This window comes from Saccopteryx leptura, chromosome 6 (assembly GCF_036850995.1).
Source record: "Saccopteryx leptura isolate mSacLep1 chromosome 6, mSacLep1_pri_phased_curated, whole genome shotgun sequence".
NCBI classification, from domain to species: Eukaryota; Metazoa; Chordata; class Mammalia; order Chiroptera; family Emballonuridae; genus Saccopteryx; species Saccopteryx leptura.
The window spans coordinates 165,518,773-165,537,259 of NC_089508.1; the positions used below are offsets into that span (position 1 = coordinate 165,518,773).

The 18,487-nt window shown below is 38.5% G+C and overlaps 1 protein-coding gene across 6 annotated transcripts in view; it reads right to left on the reverse strand.

Moving 5' to 3' along the window:
- Window positions 1–6,341: 6,341 nt before the first annotated feature.
- NR3C1 (nuclear receptor subfamily 3 group C member 1) overlaps window positions 6,342–18,487 on the reverse strand; it is a 110,651-nt gene continuing 98,505 nt past the window's right edge. For all 6 annotated transcript variants that reach the window (XM_066344352.1, XM_066344351.1, XM_066344356.1 and 3 more), the window contains 2 exons: window positions 10,996–11,153; window positions 6,342–10,459 (listed from right to left, as the gene is read on the reverse strand). In XM_066344352.1, coding sequence (XP_066200449.1) covers window positions 10,307–10,459; window positions 10,996–11,153 — 311 coding nt within the window. In that variant the 3' untranslated portion in view covers window positions 6,342–10,306. The remainder of the gene's footprint in view (window positions 10,460–10,995; window positions 11,154–18,487) is intronic.

The window sequence follows — 18,487 nt, forward strand, 5'->3', positions numbered from 1 at the left end:
GCACTGTCCAGGTGAGGCTGCTGATTACCTGCCTGCTTGGGAAGGTACATTGTTATGCTAATGATGAAGGAGAGGCCATGTTTTGCAGTTTGTGCTGAGAGAAGGAGATGGGGAACCAGAGGGGACTGAGGCTGGTGGGGGGCCTTTGATTCTAGGAAAAACCAGAAAAGTTTCTCCTGGTTGTGGATCCAGAGAATGTGTGAGTGAGTTTTGGTGCCCACTGTGTGTTTTTACTCGTTGGCCGGTTGTGAGGCTAGAATAAAGGAACAGCTCACCAGTGTTTGGCTCCACAGTTTCAGTACGTCTGTCCAAATCTAATTGGAACCTGCACGTGCCTGGCATGACTGCTGGCCACACTGTCACGATATGTCATCCTAGTAATATATTGTTAGATTCTATTTACCAAAGTTTTGTTTACAATTTTTGCATGTATATTCATGAGAGATATTAATCTGTAGTTTTCTTGTAATATTAGTCTAATTTTGGTATTAGGGTAATGCTGGAATCAAGAAGTGGATTCAGAAATATTTCCTCCTCTTCATTTTTTTCAGGAAGAATTTCTGTTGAATTAGTATTGTTTTCTTCCTTAAATGTTTCATAGAAGTGATCAGAGAAGCCATCTGGGGCTGTAGTGTTCTTTATGGGAAGGTTTTTAATTACAAATTCAGTTTAACTAATAGATATAGGGCTATTTAAGTGACCTATTTGATCCTTTTTTGATCTATAACTCAGATACCATAAAACTTACCCATTTAAAAAGTACAATTCCAAGGTCTTTCATGTACTCAAGTTGTTCAGCCATCAGTACAGTTTAATTTTAGGACATTTCTGTTAACCCCAAAAGGAAGCCCAGTACCCCATCAAGCACTCTTCAATATCCCCTCCTCCAGCCCCTGGAAACCACACAGCTTTCTTTTTCTATAGATTTGCAAGAGTAGGTTTGTAGTTGTGAGTACACGAAACAGAGTTTACTCTTATACTATTTATTAACTGTTGTATTATTTTCCATACAAACAAATGTAAACTTACTTTTGCCCCACCCTGTGTAAGTTCATTCATAAAATATGTGGTCTTTTGTGACTGGCTTCTTTCTTTGAGCATACTGTTTTCAAATTTTATCCATGTCACAGCATTTCTTTTTATTGCCAAATAGCATTTCCTTGTGTGGTTATACGTTTTGTTTATCCATTTACTAGTTGATGGGCATTTTGTTTCCACTTTTTGAGGCTTTGCGTATTTGTATAAGTTTTGGTGTGGACCTGTTTTCAATTCTTTTGGGAATGTACTGAAGATATAATTTTGGCCTTCAGCTCAGATGGTCTTCCTCATTAATGGTAGTTAATGAAAGTTAACAAGCGAACTTGACTCAAAGGAATCACTGAACTAAATAAAGCCAGCCCAAGTTGGTGAAATTTAATCCATGTCTATAAGCATTAGTAACAGGGATAGCCTGGTGAAGCTCTCCATGTGGGGTACAAGATGAACAGGCTGGTTCCTTTTCTCTGTTAGTCTTCTTATTGACCAGGGAAAATTCTGTATGAGACTAGATCAAATCTGTAAGTTTCCCTCTTCTCCCCTGATCTTACTAGCTTTGGCACTGCTTTTCTCATGCATTGGGTACTAGACAGAAATGGAAGATGCTTTCTGGGAGAAAGGTCAGCGTTTCTGGGCACCCCTGCCGAGGTCTGAGAGTCGGGAATATGTGAGATAGTGAAAATGTAGGCCAGCAATCTAACAGCCTCCCCTGGCCCTATGCACGACCTTTATTAATTAGGACATGTGAGGTTTGGAACTTGTATATATAGCCCTTGTGTTCACATCTGTCTTCATCATTTACCTTGACCTTTTCTGTATTTTTGGGGAGAGCATTGAAGACATTCCCCTTTTCTCTGAATTTCTCTGAGGATCTGAAAAATAGTTAACATGTCTTCAGCATTTCCTGCGTGGTAGGAACGGAGCTAAGCACATTACATAATTTCTATCTCCTTCAATTCTCTCATTCCTTTAAGAGGTTGGTATTAGTTCCATTTTTCAGATGTGGAATTGTGCCTTACGCAGCTATAGAACTTTCCCAACTTAGTAACTAATAGAAGACCTGAACCCAGGTCTGTCTCATTATAAAGTTGTAGCTACTAAGGTATTAACAGTAACACTTAGCATTTGTGCCACACATTCTTATGTATTCAAAATGAGCAATCATGCATGCTATGAGTTTTCTTCCATGGCATGCTGGCAGTCTCTGCATATGGCTGTATCTCAGGCCGAGTACAACCTTTATCTGATGAAATAGTAGGGGACAATCTGTTCATGTTAAATGAGGAAGCTTTTGTCTGAGCTGCCAAACACCTAGCACAATGTGAGCATCTTCTCAGAGGCTTCCTGAAAAACAGCTGCACCTGCCTTTATACTTGTCTGCTTCCTATTTTTAAAACATATTAATTAAAAATATACATATTGTTATAATTTACATATCATAAAATTTACTCACTTTAAGTGTACACTTTAATGAATTTTATCAAATTTACCAAGTGTGTGACCATCATGATAATCCAACTTGAAAGCATTTCCACCTCCCCATAAATTTTCCTCATGTTTGATTTCACTTAAACTCTGAATGACATCTCCACCCGTGCGCCGCCACCTGTCTGCTTTCTGTCTTTATAGATTTGCCTTTTCTAGACATCTCATATAGGTATAATCAAATAATACGTAGTCTTGGCCCTGGCCAACAAGCTCAGCGGTAGAATGTCGGCTAACATGTGGAAGTCCTAGGTTCGATTCCTGGCAGGGCACACGGGAGAAGCGCCCATCTGCTTCTCCACCCTTCCCCTTCTCCTTCCTCTCTATCTCTCTCTTCCCCTCCCGCAGCCAAGGCTCCATTGGAGCAAACTTGGCCCTGGTAGCTGAGGATGGCTCCATGGCCTCTACCTCAGGCGCTAGAATGGCTTTGTTGCAACAGAGCAATGCCCCAGATGGGCAGAGCGCCACCTCCTAGTGGGCATGCTGGGTGGATCCCTATCGGGCGCATGCAGGAGTCTGTTTGCTTCTCCTCCTCTCACTTCAGAAAAGTACAAAAAAAAAAAAAAATATATATATATATATATATATATATATATGTAGTCTTTTTTGTCTGATTTCTTTAAACACAGTAAAATTTGTTCGAGGTTTCTCCACATTATAGTATGCATCATCTCTTGTTTTATTGTTCATAGTATTGTACTGTATGAATATGCCACATTTTATGTATTTATCAGTATCAGTTGATGGACACTGGGTTGTTTCCACCTCTTGGCTGCTGTGAACATTTGGAGGCAAGCCATCGTGTGCACATTTTTATTCCTTTGGAATCGCTAGAGGAGTGGAACTGATGGCCATCTTTGATTCCTTGAGGGCAGGAACCTCACCCTGGAGTTTTAGTATTGCCTTAGTGTCCTTCCAATTGGCCATCTAGCATGACTGCTACTTATAGGGTCGTGAAACTGGTCAAGACATATTTTTGAAATACCTGTTGTCTTGTGTTCTGTGAATATTGTTAGGTTTTTATGTACACTCCCTCCTGCCCCCACTTGAAAAGAGTTTTATTCTTATCTCAATTCCTTGCAATCATACCAAAAATCCTAATGTTTTGGATGACCTAGCATAACCCCATGTATATCAAAGACAGTACTTCATACAGGGCTACATTAACAATGATACTATAGAATGTAAATGGCTTATTTACATTGTATACACATTACTACTCCATTGACTATTTCTGATGAGGTATAGAAGGTGAGTAGATTATAACTGTCTCTTATTAGGTGGGCTGCATAGAGTGAATAAAGTTTTTTGGGTGTCTGATGTGGTCCACATGAACTTCTTTGTTCTGAGATTAACATGTCTATACCCAAATAAAGATAGTTCTCCAGCAAGGTATTATTTCATTGTAGGAAACAGAAGCCTGACATAACAAGAGGAGCTGGTTATTTTCACCAAAGAAAATGCTATAATGTTATTAATGCTGTTAAAGGCACTTACTACCAAGCAGGAAAGATTAGTTGAAGGTCTAATAATCTTCAACTAGTATAAATGCTTCTATATTTTCAACCTCTTTTCTACACCCAAAGTCTGGTTCTTTCTTTACCTGCCAAACTAAGAATAAATTTTGACTTCTATCAGTTTTTATTTATAAACATCTTTCTTCCTCAGTTTGAATGTAGCCTGTATGCTCCGAATTACTTGAAGAAATGAGTTTGTTGAATTTCCTGAGGTTACTGGTGAGGCAGGTTCCTTATAATGTATCTGACAGACCGAAGGGTACTGTCATCTCTGGGAAGCTCCTATTTTTCACTATCACTATCCCCAAGGGATCGGACACAGGTTTGTTTGTTTTTTTTTTGTATTTTTCTGAAGTTGGAAACGGGGAAGCAGTCAGACTTCCGCATGCACCCGACCGGGATCCACCCGGCATGCCCACCAGGGGGCGATTCTCTGACCATCTGGGGTGTTGCTCTGTTGCAACCAGAGCCATTCTAGCGCCTGAGGCAGAGGCCATAGACCATCCTCAGCGCCCAGGCCAACTTTGCTCCAGTGGAGCCTTGGCTACAGGAGGGGAAGAGAGAGACAGAGAGGAAGGAGAGGGGGAGGGGTGGAGAAGCAGATGGGCGCTTCTCCTGTGTGCCCTGGCCAGGAATCGAACCTGGGACTCCTGCACGCCAGGCTGACGCTCTACCACTGAGCCAACTGGCCAGGGCCGGACACAGGTTTTTTTTTTTTTTATTTTTATTTTATTTTATTTATTGATTTTGAGAGAGAGAGAGAGAGAAGGGGGGAGGAGCTGGAAGCATCAACTCCCATATGTGCCTTGACCAGGCAAGCCCAAGGTTTCGAACCGGCAACCTCAAGTGTTCCAGGTCGACGCTTTATCCCACTGCGCCACCACAGGTCAGGCCGGACACAGGTTTTTAAGAGAAGGAACTATCATTGTTAAATGACTAAGTCAAAACTAATATGGTAGCAAAAGGGATTAGATTAAATGAGATCCTGACATATGATACTAAAATGTTGAAGTTCATTTAATCTAGTTTGGAGCTTCTTAGTAAAAATTTTTCAGTAGTGCTTAAGAGCATGGACTTCAGAGCCAGATGCAGTGTTGTTGTTTTAAAAGCCCTACTTAACCACTTCCAAGTTAGGTCTGCTACTCAATTCTTTGTGCTGCAGTTTCCTCATGGAAATAGGTTAACAGTACTACAGCTGTACTTTATAGCAGCACTTGATAGGGCTGCACACAGTAAGGACTCAGTAAATGTAAAACAGCAAAATTTAAAAACAAAACAGCAGTTCTCTGGGAGGCTTGTAGACTGGAGACATGTTGTCTGATGTGTGGTAAATGGCCGCGTTACGGACTTTCCATTCAAACTTTAATTAAAGTGGGAGTTAGCAGGTAGGAACCAGTTGTTTAACCTCTGAACTTGTTTGTTTCTTCTCTTTTCTTTTATAAAATGGAGTAATGTCTTCTTCATTTGTTTTCGTATCATTCATTCACTGGGTGAGGATTAACTGGTATAATGTATGTGAAAGTGCTCTGCAAATGTAAGACTAATACTTAAGTGGATGGTAAGGAACAATGTGCATCCGTACTGGTGCCTCCGACACTGACAAAGGAGGCTTGTTATACACACGCCCAATCACATCCTCTTAAGTGACTGCAGGCAGTGATGGTGTTTTTCTTATGCATTCTGTCTTCAGTGTTTATCACATGGTAAGTATGTTTTAAATATGCTTAGTACACAAGGCAAATTTGGTTTTTAAACCATAATGCTTTTTATCTTTGTGATGGATTTCACTTATGGACAAGACTGTGTTTATAAGAAAGTTTGTTAGATCATCCAATTCATGGTGTTGACCTGACCACACTGTTTTAAGGGAGGAAAAAAAAAGAATAGATTGTATAGAATAGTTGTGCAACATTGCTATGATATTTACTAAATATTTATGCCCTTTTCTGGGAGAATTTATTTTAAAACAAGGTAAAAATTTTGACGAGATAACATCTGTTTACATCAAGTGCCATTTTTCCTGATAGATTGTTGTGTACTTGGAGCAGCCTCAGGAGTAAGTTCTTCCCTCGGTCCTCCTTGCAGTAATTGTCACACAACCATCTGGGGTCTCTGGCACAGGGGTTAAACTCTTTGAATTTATGCTATATTAGCCTGCAAACGTTGCCGTCCTGACATTTAAGGCCCGCTTTAGCACCTTAAGGTATCTGAAGTGATAACTCTACTTTCAGTACAAGAAAGAGGGAACAAAGTGGGAAAGCTGGGACTGCACAAGTTCTACAAAAGCATTTTGGAGTCACATAATGAAAAAGCAGATTTTTTTATTATGATGTTTCTCCATATTTGGCATTGCTGTAAATGGCTAACTAACATTTACTGCCAATTCGGTACAAATGTGTGGTTTGGTAATACCAGAACAGCAAATTTAAATGAAAAATAAAAGTTAAACATTTCCACACAAGATTTTACAGTCTGACATTTCACTGCGTAGATAAAAAGACATTTTTTTTTACTAGAGATTATTATTCAGCATGAATAAAAAACTACAACTTTTATTTTTAAACAGGAGTCACGGGTTTTAATTTTTACACATTTTAAAATTACTGTGATAAAAAATAATGAAAAAGCTTCTTAATAATGCCATACACAGTATAATATAGATTTGTCCCCATTATATAGCATTTGTTTAATATACAAAATATAGAATATCGACACACTTGAATCTATATGTAGTTAAGCAAGTTATTTGAGGAGGGTATTTCATACAGCCTTTCATCAGAAAATAAAATCCTTCTTTCAGGCATTTCCTAGAGAGAAGCTAATCCTTTCCCCAAAACCTGGTCACTAATCCGTGGTGGACCAGGCCAACTGCTACTAGTCCAGAAGATGACAAAACTTCCACTCAAAGTGGTTAAAGTGTCCTCCTTACTCTTATTTTCCCTTCTGACTCTCAACCCAGGCACATAAAAACACATTCATCTACAGCTACAGTCTTTTGAATGACCAACCATGAGGGAAATCCCGCTGAGGGCTGCCACAGTTCATGAATTTTGACAGACCAAAGTACAGTAATATTGTTCATTCCATGGAGATGTAGTTTTAGGGTATTTAACAGAGAACTAAAGTCCTACTCAGTGATAATGGGGTATATAGATAAGACTGCCCCCAGTCCTGAAGTGAGGTGGGCTTTCCTTTACACGCATATCCAGAATGAATCCTATGCAGATGAGCTCACAGACCCGCACCACACCACGGTAGCACTCCTTCTGGGGAGCCATCCCTCCACCCCGAGGCAGGTGCTCTTTTAGGGTCCCTCCCCTGGCTTTGGACAATTAGGCACATGTTCCGCAGAGGCACTGTATCCCACAGCCAGATCTAAAACACCGAGAGGGTCACTTTTTCCACCAGTCATCAAAAACACTCTTCAGGATTTGTTGTGAGTCACCCAGGCATGTCATCAGCTGTCATTGACCTTACTATAAACTTAAGTAGTTTGGGATAGCAAGATACCACATACATAGAAAATAAAACTACTTTCAGAAATACCATCTTTTTCCACTTAAATCCATAATTATACTCAGAGGAACAACATAATTAAGGTAACTTTCTTCTTCCCCACACTCTGAAAGGGCACAGTGTCTTCTTCCATTTAATGCCCAGCTTCATGAATGTCAGTTTGAACAAAAGTGCACATATCTTTTTTTCACTGACCTCTATTTTTTAAGAGCCGAGGATGCTGGTACTAAAATCTGATTCATATGTGATATGCTTTCTGGTTTTAACCATACAATGTTTTATAGATGAACAAAAATTTACCTTTCAGAAGTTCTTGTGGAAACTTAACACTGTCATTGATAATATTCAAGCGGTATTCTTAGGCACCAAAAATTTCACATACAGCTGGGTTACAAACCACCTTAAAATACTTTTGAGATCAATTTAAACCATTACAAAAGGAACATTCCCTTTTAAAGAGCATTCAAAAAGCAAATTATTACATTTTTTATTAAATAATTTCTCCAAAATACTGAAAAATAAAATAACATTCAAAAAAGCATTCAAAGAAAACATAAAAATGTCCTCATTCTGTTTGAAAATGATCTCTTGTAGGATAGAAAGAAATTAGTGTATTATTGGCAACCTATGAGAATCTGCACTATTTACATATTGCTGGTACCACTATGCATATTATTGCCAAACCTCTGAAGCCTCTGATTTTATTAAACTGTTGGAGAGGCTGATGTGAAAGTAACCCTGCTATTAGATGGTGCCTGTCGGCGTGTAAGCACCACCTGGCTGTCTCCTGCTTACACACTTCAGCACAAGGGGAAAATTGGTAAGCTACACTTGCACTGCCAGACTCACTGTTGGAATGAAAAGGGTGGTCATTCTGGGAGGCAGAGGGGAGGGAGCTCCTCTGTGACCCGAGGGGCGGGGCCTCAGCAGCCCTCACTGCACTTGGGCCAGCCTCCAGCTCCTTCCTCCCCTCGAGCAAACCTGCTGGGTTTATACCACTGCTGCCTGTATGAATGCTTGTACTCACTATCAACCATATAGGCTATCCACCGACATTTCTCTGACCCCTACAAAAAATATATAACGTGTCGTGATAAAACGATCTCATCTAAAAATCATTCTTATTTTACACTATACAAGCTATTTTACAATCATTTTAATAAATTGCATGTAAAGCTGCAGTAGCCCTTCCCTTCCCAGATTAGTGAATACCAATATGATATATATCTGAAACTATAACTAAATATAAAAATATATTAGGAGTTCCATATTTTTAATATTAGATTTTCAGTTTTCTATTACACAAATAATTTGGCCACCTTGAATAGAAATTAAATTTCTTGTGGCTTAGTAAATATGAGTTTTGCGTTTACAGAAAGTTGCTAAGGTGCACACAGAAAGGGCTACTACAGCTTCTATTTTGTTTAAAGTGATAATTCTTAACAGTGAGGAGGAACAATTCACGAGACTTCTGTCAAACTCGATGGCACATGGGTGTGAGGGACGTGTCGCTTTGCAAACATGGAAGTCTGACACACAGCTGTAAGTCACAAACAGTAGCTGAGCTTCCCTGGATGCCCAGGAAAGAGAGACCAATTGGTGACAGATGGGAATGTGAAAATGGGTGTCTAGCCACTTTTGCCATATTAGAAATTTGTTTTTGGGTAGAGTTTAGTGAGAGGAATCACTTGGTCTGATTAAAATCTCTCAGCTTTAGTTCAGCTGGTTATCTGGGATCATAATTTTAAGAAGTCACAAACTACAACAAAAGGTCCTGAAAGACAGTATGCTAACTTTCTTGCCATCTAACCATTGTAGGGATAGGGCATTAGGTACAAACAGGGCCTCTTGGTAGTTTTTTTTTTGTTTGATTTTTGTAAATCAAGTCTTTTGTGGATGATATCCACAGTTTACCCAGCAGGTCACTGGACTAGGTGCTCTATACCAGTTAGGACAGTTAATTTGCACAACCTATGTAATTCTTCACTGAAGCAGATATATACAAAATATGAGCTTTTTTTGACAAGAATACTGGAGATTTGAGTCAATTTTTGTGGTCTTCTGATAGCTAAGTGCCATCAGGTTAGAAGCACCAACCCATTTTCACACAGAAGATTAATGTTTAGAGTTTATTTAGGAAAGCTATGAACTAGCTGCCCATCTTAAACAGCTGTACAGTAACATGAATACAAAACTTATGTAAGAAAAAATGAGCAAGCGTAGTTCACCGAATAGAAAGGAAATTGTTAAAACCAGACAGTAAGAGCTATAAAAGGCACAACTTCCCTTTTCTGATATACACGTGTAAACTTTTTTCAGGTTTCCATGCATAAATCAAAAAATGTTATCCTAACTATACAGGGGAAAATACACCAACAGAAAGTCTAGAAAATTTTGTCCAGCCAACTGTGAAAACTACAAGCACAAAGTCTATTACGCAGACCTTGGGCACTGGTGGTTTTTGGTGCCATCCTTCTCTGACAGTGGAGATTACCCCGGGGTCATTGTTCCTAATTTCCAGGACCCACTAATATTGCTTTCTACTGTTCCCATCACTGAGAACTGATGGCTCAACTGCTTCTGTTGCCAAGTCTTGGCCCTCTATAAACCACATGTAGTGCGTATTGAAAACAAAAACAAATCAGACGTAACAAAAAAGAATAAAACAAAACTGCTATAGGACAAATTGGTAGTTTGTACAACAAAAGCTATAAAGTCAACTTTCCTTAAGGCAACTTTCCTCATTAAGGCAGTCACTTTTGATGAAACAGAAGCTTTTTGATATTTCCAGTTGAATATTTTGGTAACTGATTGGTGATGATCTCAGCTAACATCTCTGGGAATTCAATACTCATGGTCTTATCCAAAAATGTTTGGAAGCAATAGTTAAGGAGATTTTCAACTACCTACAAGAAAAAATATAGTAAGGATTAGTCTTAAAAACTTATCAGTAGAGATATCTCATGCTATTGGGCCGTTTTTTAACATCTGACCTAGATAGAATACACCAACCTCTGCTGGAATTTCCCAACTGAAGTTTAGTTAAATAAAATGAGTACTCAGATACCAAAGACATCTTGAATCCCTTCCATCATATCTAGAATTATATGAAATTGATTCATGATGAACTGCAGTACTCTAATACATGAAAGACATATTCTAATCTAATAGACTATCATGCAAAACAAGGGAATTCTACATATTAAAAAACAGTGCTGTTAAATTCTGTGCTAGCATCATGATATTATAAGCACATGACTGGATGAAATGGAATTTCATAATTGGCCTTAGGAAAAATGCATGCTGAACTGAAGTCACAGCTTGTGTTCAAACCATCGTCAACATTCACAAGTGGAAAACAATTTTGGTTTATACACTATTGAGAACATACTTTACATCCCAGAAAATTCTTCTGATATTTGGATTTGTTTTTGAAATTTACCTCATGCATGGAGTCCAAGAGTTTTGTCAGTTGATAAAACCGTTGCCAATTCTGACTGGAGTTTCCTTCCCTCTTGACAATGGCCTTCCCTAGCTCTTTGATGTAGGTCATTCTGATTTCATCAAATAGCTCTTGGCTCTTCAGGCCATCCTTAGGAACTAAAAGATTAAGATGTAGTCAATTAAATACTTTTCTTGTGATAACTTTTCATATATGCAAGTAGGGCATTTATTATTAATAGCACACTTCATGACTTTATATCATCTATAATATGTTTTTAATGCACTCTATTAAAACATAAGCATTTCAAAAGCTCATGAACTACACAGCCAAGAGTCTATGGGGCAGGGGAAACTGGAGGCCTTAACAGAATCACTGTGTTTCTCATCTGTCCAGTGCAGCTGGTGGTGGCACCTCCCTCTCTGTTCACAAAATGGGCTTAGCGACCAAAAAATAATACAACGACTGTCATTCTGCCCTTCAGATTAGTTCTAATGCAGACACAGAAAGCTTCCACAACAGTGTTCATTCCACCAATTACATCTTGGAATATCTGTGATATCATCAGTCAATTAGAACCTTAAAATCAGTTTGCAATACATTTTATTAATATATTAACATACTGAGTTGATATTATTCCAACCTAAAAGGAAATATGCTTTTTTATGTAGCATATGTGTGTGTGTGTGTGTGTGTGTGTGTGTGTCTCTCCTGGGAAGGAGATATCTGCCCCCCCCCCCCCCCCCCCCGCCATGTAACCGGAAATAATAGAGTAAATACCTTATGAAGTGTGTGGATCAAACTGGTGTAAAATCAAAGTTTATATTCTTCAAAAACTGATACTAGTAAAGACTGTGAACAGACAGTCAATCACGGTTTCACTGAATCTTACAGAGAATCATGACTTTTGTAGAGTGCCACATCTCTTAAAGTGTATTCCTAGAAATTCTGGTTCTGTTACGGCTAGAGAAAAGAGGACTTGATGGCCCAAAGTGAAACAAAGCTAAATGTTTAATACAAAGCGAGAGATTTCTGGGCTTTCGGACTTCTCAGGCTACACATATGCAGTCTCCAGAAAGGGGAACACACTGTTTCCCAAACTTAACTTCACCGCTGCTCTTAGGAGATGCTGGCACAGAGGAAAAGTAGTAAATGTAGGAACAAGAAGTCTTCATTAAATGTACTTGTTTCCAACTCTCATTAAATTAAAAACATTTTTTAGATTTTAGCTATACTTATGACATTAAATGTCTCAGGTATACAACATGCTTACATAAGTCTTTATATGCAAAGTGAGCACAATAAGTCTAGCTGACATCCATCACCATGCACTGTTACAAATTTTTTTCCTTGTGATGACAATTTTTAAGATTGTCATAGCAACTTTCAGATATACAGTACACTATTATTAATGACAGTCACCATGCTGTCATTATATCCCCATGAGTCATTACTTTATAGCTGGAATTGGTACTTTTTAACCCACTTTACCCATTTTTTCCACCCTCTGCCTCTGGCATCTACCACTCTGTTCTCTGTATCCATGAGCTTGCTTTTGTTGTTTTTAGAGTTCATATATAAGTAAGATCATATGGTATTTGTCTTTCTCAGATTTGCTTTACTTAGTATAATGCCCCTAAGGTCCATCCGTGTTGTCACAAATAGCAAGAGTTCATTTTTTATGGGTGCATAATATTCCCCTGAATATAAATTTTCTCTCATTGTCTTTAACCATTTATCCACTGATGGACACCTATGTGGCTTTCATATTTTGGCTATTAGAAATGATTTGGCAATGAACATAGGGGCAAATATATCTTTTCAAGTTAGTGTTTTCATTTACATTGGATAAATACACAGACATGGAATTGCTGAATCATGTGGTAGTTCTATTTTTAATTTTCTGAGGAGCCTCCATACTGTTTTCCACAGTGGCTGTACCAATTTATATTTTCACTAACAGTGCAAAAGGATTCCCTTTTTTCCAAATCTTCGACACTTACTGTCTTTTTTTGATGATCGCCATTCTGATAGGTGTGCGGTGCTACCTCATTGTGGCTTTGATTTGCATTGCCCTGATGGTTAGTGATGGTAAGTAAGCTCCTAACTCATGTTCTTGTTGGCCATCTGTACATCTTTGGGAAAATGTCTATTTCAGATCCTCTGTCCATTTTTTAACTGGATTGTTTTCTGGCTGTTCAGTTGAATGAGTTCTTCATATATTTTGGATATTAACCCCTTATCAGAAATAATTTGCAAATACCTCCCATTTGGTACATTGCCTTTTATCTTGTGGATGGTTTCCTTTGCTGTGCAGAAGCTTTTTAGTTTGATGTAGTCCCACTTGTCTATTTCTGCTTTTGGTATCTGATCCAAAAATATCACCAAAATCAATGTCAAGGAGCTTACCGCCTATATTTTGTTTTAGAAATTTTATCATTTCAGGTCTTACATTCAAGTTTTTGATTTGTTGTGTGTAGTGTAAGACAGTGGTCCAGTTTCATTCTTTTGTATGTGGGCTGTTCAGTTTTCCTAACACCATTTATTAAAGAGACTGTCTGCCTGACCAGGTGGGGGCACAGTGGATAGAACATTGGACTGTGACACAGAGGACCCAGGTTCAAAACCCTGAGGTCACCAGCTTGAGCGTGGGCTTATCTGGTTCGAGCAAGGCTCACCAGCTTGAGCCAAAGGTCGTTGGCTTGAGCAAGGGGTAACTCGGTCTGCTGTAGCCTCCCCCCCCAAGGCACATATGGGAAAGCAATCAATGAACAGCTAAGGTGGCGCAATGAAGAATTGATGTTTCTCATCTCTCTCCCTTCCTGTCTGTCTGTCCCTATCTGTCCCTCTTTGTCTCTGTCTCTCTCACACACACACACACACACACACACACACACACACACACACACACACACACAAAAAGCCTGTCCTTTCCTCATTGTATATTTCTGGCCCCTTGATCATAAATTAATACAGTATTCTAACAATATTCTTACAGTGTACGAGCACAAAATATTTTTATTTATTGGTTTTTATGGGGGTGAGGGTCAGGAAGCATCAACTTGAAGTAGTTGCTTTCTGTATGTGCCTTGAGAAGGGCAAGCCCAGGGTTTTGAACTAGTGACCTCAGCATTCCAGGTCAGCAGTTTATCTACTGCACCACCACAGGTCAGGCCAAAATATCATTCCATTTGCATCTTCTTCATTTTGTTTCATCAACGTCTTATAGTTTTCAGTGTACAGGTCTTTTACCTCGTTGGTTAAATTTATTCCTAGGTATCTTATTCTTTTTTATGCAATTATAAAAGGATTTTTTTTCTGAATTTAACTTTCTAGGTTGTCATTACTGTACAGAAACACAACAGATTATTCTGTATATTGATTTTGTATCCTACAACTTTACTGATTTTGTTTCTCAATTCTAATAGTTTTTTGGTGGAATCTTTAGGGTTTTCTATACATAGTATCATGTGACCTGCAAAGAGTGAGAGTTTTACTTCTTCCTTTTCAACTCGGATCCCATTTCTTGTCGTAACTGCTCTGGCCAGGACTTCATTACCGTGTTGAGTGAAAGTGGCAAGGGTGGGTGGGCATCCTTGCCTTGTTCCTGATCTTAGAGAAAAAGCTTTCAGCTTTTCACCAATGAGGATGTTAGCTGTGACTTGTCATATATGGCCTATACTATGTTGAGGTATGTTCCCTTTATATCCGTTTTGTTGAGAGTTTTAATTATAAATAGATGTTGAGTTTTGTCAAGTTCTTTTTCTGCATCGATTGAGAATATCATGATCTTTATTCTTTATTTTGTTAATGTGGTATATCACTCTCACTGGATTTTAATTAGAATTAGACCAAAGAACACATATGAAAATGTTTTGATTCCATAAAACAAAACATGGTACTTCTAAGATGTAAGCATTAATGCAAAATGAAGGCCACTTAATCAGGTGTGATAAGAGCCTACCATATTAGCAATGTATTATATTACTTTTATACATACATCACTTATATTACAGATCATCTAATTATCGCTAATTTGTAAAAACAGTGACTACTTATTTATACATTTTTTTTTTCCTGCTGGTTATCCTAATTCTAAAAGTAGTTATGGGAGAAGCTCTTTGATATTTACATTTAAAAGAATTTCACCCATCCCAAATTATCCTCGTAGTTACATGACATTTTGCTTTATGTTGTTGGAAGCCATATATTTAGAAATGTTTTCCTAGTGAATAGAATGCTTTATGTAACAAGTATCTTTAAATATAGGACTTATTTTTTGCCTGATAGTCTATTTTGATAGTAACGTAGCTGCTTCAGCTTTCTTTTGGTTAAAGCAGTGGTCAGCAAACTAGGGCTTATGGCCCAACTCCACCTGAAGCCTGTGTTTTAAATAATGTTTTATTGGAAGACCACCATGACTCTTCTTCTTAAGCATCACTGATGCCTGTGTTCAGGCCCCGAGGGGCAAAATTGAGCAGCCATAACAGAGACTGTATGCAAAGCCAAAAACATTACCATCTGGCTCTTTACAAAAAAGTTTGCCATTACTGGGTATACCATACATAGTGTATCCTTTTATTCAGTCACTGAGTATCTTTATTTAGATAGATCTCTTGTGAAATTGCTGATGTATCTGAATTTACTTGTACCACCTGTTTGTCCTCCTCTGATGTCTTGCATTCTTTTGAATTGTTTTTTCCTTAACATGCTATCCTCTGTTTTCCAGTGGTTTGGTCCATTGTATATATTTTCGGTTTCTAGTTGTCAACCTTAAAATTTAAACTCTCGTTCTTAATTTACCAAACTCTCATTTTGCTTACATGTAATTATTGTGTACTTTAGCTCTCTTTTCTTAAAGCCCCAAAGACATTACTGTTACTTTATGCAGTGTTAGTTTATTTGTATCTACATATTTACCACTTTCTTAGTTCTTTTTACCTTCTTAGAGATGGGATGCCTTTCCCTTAGCCACCCTAAGTACATATTTTAATATTACTTTAGAAGGGATTTGGGGTGGCAAACTTTCTTTTGGCCTTTATTAAGATAAAGAGACTGTGGTATATTTAGACTATTCAAACGTAAAGCATTGTTCCATACATGTAGATCAGTGCTCCCATGTTCGTGGCAGTTACCTGCTCACGGCCCTTGTTCCCTTTTCAGTCTTCCCGCTCTTTCTTAGTTTTCACTGAGCACTTCATATCACTGTATTTTCTCTCCTTTCAGTATATAAGAATTACTTTTTAAAATTGTGTTTAGTGGTTTCCCTACAGTTTGCATATACATTCACAACAATAGCCCCTTAATGTGGGGGTTAGGGGTGCAGATCCCCACGTTTAACTTCTGACTGTACAGGTGGCCCTTCCTATCTATGGACTCAACCAGCTGTGGTTGGGAATGTGAAACTATTGTTTTTGTTCTACATTTGGTTGAATCTGAGGATGCAAAACCCATGCAGACTAAGATCCAATTGTATTTATTGAAAAAAAAATGTATCTGCATGTAAATGAACCTGCAAAGTTCAAACTTGTGTTGTTCCAGGTCAACTGCAATCTATATCTCCTTTCAAACAACACTATAGGTACTGCAGGTGCCTTACAATTGAGTATCCCCAGTTCCTCCCTCCTGTCCGTTTTCACATTGCTGCCACATTCAACTTCTCTATATGGTGTAATCATCTAATATACTGTTGCTATTGTTCAACAGTTACTTGTTAGACCAAATAAAAACATTTTATCTTCATCTATCTCTTTTCTAACCCTCTTCCTTTCTTTATGTAGATCCATTTTCCTTTCCTCTCAAGAATTCCTTTTAACATTTTATGAAAGGCAGATCTAATTCTTTCAAGTTTCTGTTTGTCTGAGAAGGTGTTTATTTTGTCTTCACTTTTGAAGGATAATTTCACTGGGTATGGAATTCTAAGTTGGTGAATTTTTTTCTTTCAACACTAAATATTTCACTACTTTCTTTTGCTTGTATGGTTTTTGATAATGTATTTCTTTTCCTTGTTCCCCTATAGGTAAGCTGGTTTCACCCCCTTCTGGCTACTTCCAGGATTTCCTCTTTAATTTTTGATTTTCTTCAGTTTGAGTAAAATAGGCCTAACTTAGGTTTTTTTATATTTATCTTTCTTGGTGCTTTCTGAGCTTCCTACATCTATGCTTTGGTTTCCGTCCTTAATTTTGGAAAATCATTAGCCATTATTATTTAAAATATCTTCCACTGCTTTCTGTCTTCTGATATTCCCATTACTTGTATGTTACACCTTTTATAATTGTCCCTACCATCCTTAAATATTCTGTTCCATTTTTTTTCTTCATTTGAGAATGGTAAGTTCCTACTGACTTCAAGCACAATGATTCTTTCCTTGCTGTGTCCAGTTTTCTGATGACCCCATCAACAGCATTCTTCATCTCCATATTACAGTTTTACTTTCTAGCATTTTGTTTCAATTATTCTGTAAAATTTCCATATTTTCACCTCTGTTTACATTCATTATCCATGTGTTGTTGTTGTTGTGTTTGTTTTTTTATAGAGAGAGAGAGATGAGAAGCATCAACTTGTAGTTCTGGCACTTTAGTTGTTTATTGATTGCTTCTTATATGTGGGGTTAGGGGCTCCAGCTGATCCAGTGACCCCTTGCTCAAGCCAATGACCTTGGGCTCAAGCCAGTGACCATGGCATCATCTCAATGATTCCCACGCTCAAGCTGAAGGAGCCCACGCTCAAGCCGGTGACTTTGGGGTTTCAAACCTGGGTTCTCAGCATCCCAGGCGAACACTCTATCCACTGCACCACATTGGTCAGGCCCATCTGTCCTTACGTGTTGTTTACTTTTTCCATTAGTCCTTAAAGTGTTACTTATAAGTATTTCAAATTCCTGATCTGATAATTACGACATCTGTGCCATATGTCTTATTCTAATGCTTGTTTCTTTAGATTTTTCTTTCCTTTTAGCTTACCTTGAAATAGTCTGCAATAAGCTGGAAATTATGTTAGAACTAAAGTAGACTTTTATTGTGAGGTCTTATGTTAATCTGCCTAGGCTGTGTTAAATGTTTGGTGTAGGTTTCAAGAGTTTTCTTGCTTTTATTCCCCACCCCCTTGTCTTTCCTCACATCTGTGTTCTGCAGCTCTCACCACTGTAATTCAGTTATGATTAAACCTGTGTTTAGTAGGCCTGGCCCCTGGGCTGTGACTTCAGAAGTGTTTCCGAACCTTTCTTCCTTCTCTCTTACAGGACATAGGAAGGCTAGAGGGGCTAGAACGACCTGTTTGCCCTTTGCCCAGGTCAGCTAACGCTCTGTTACAGCAGCTTCCCTCAGTGGGCAGAAACGCCAGGGGCTCTTTCTCACATCTTCCCCATGAGAGCCTGGTGGGGCTTTAGGAGGTAAACCCCAGAAAGTACAGGGGGACAAGCCCCCTCCCGCCCAGACTGGGTCCCAGGAGTTCTAAACTCCATCTGCTCCTCAGTGGGTCTCCAGAAGTCAAC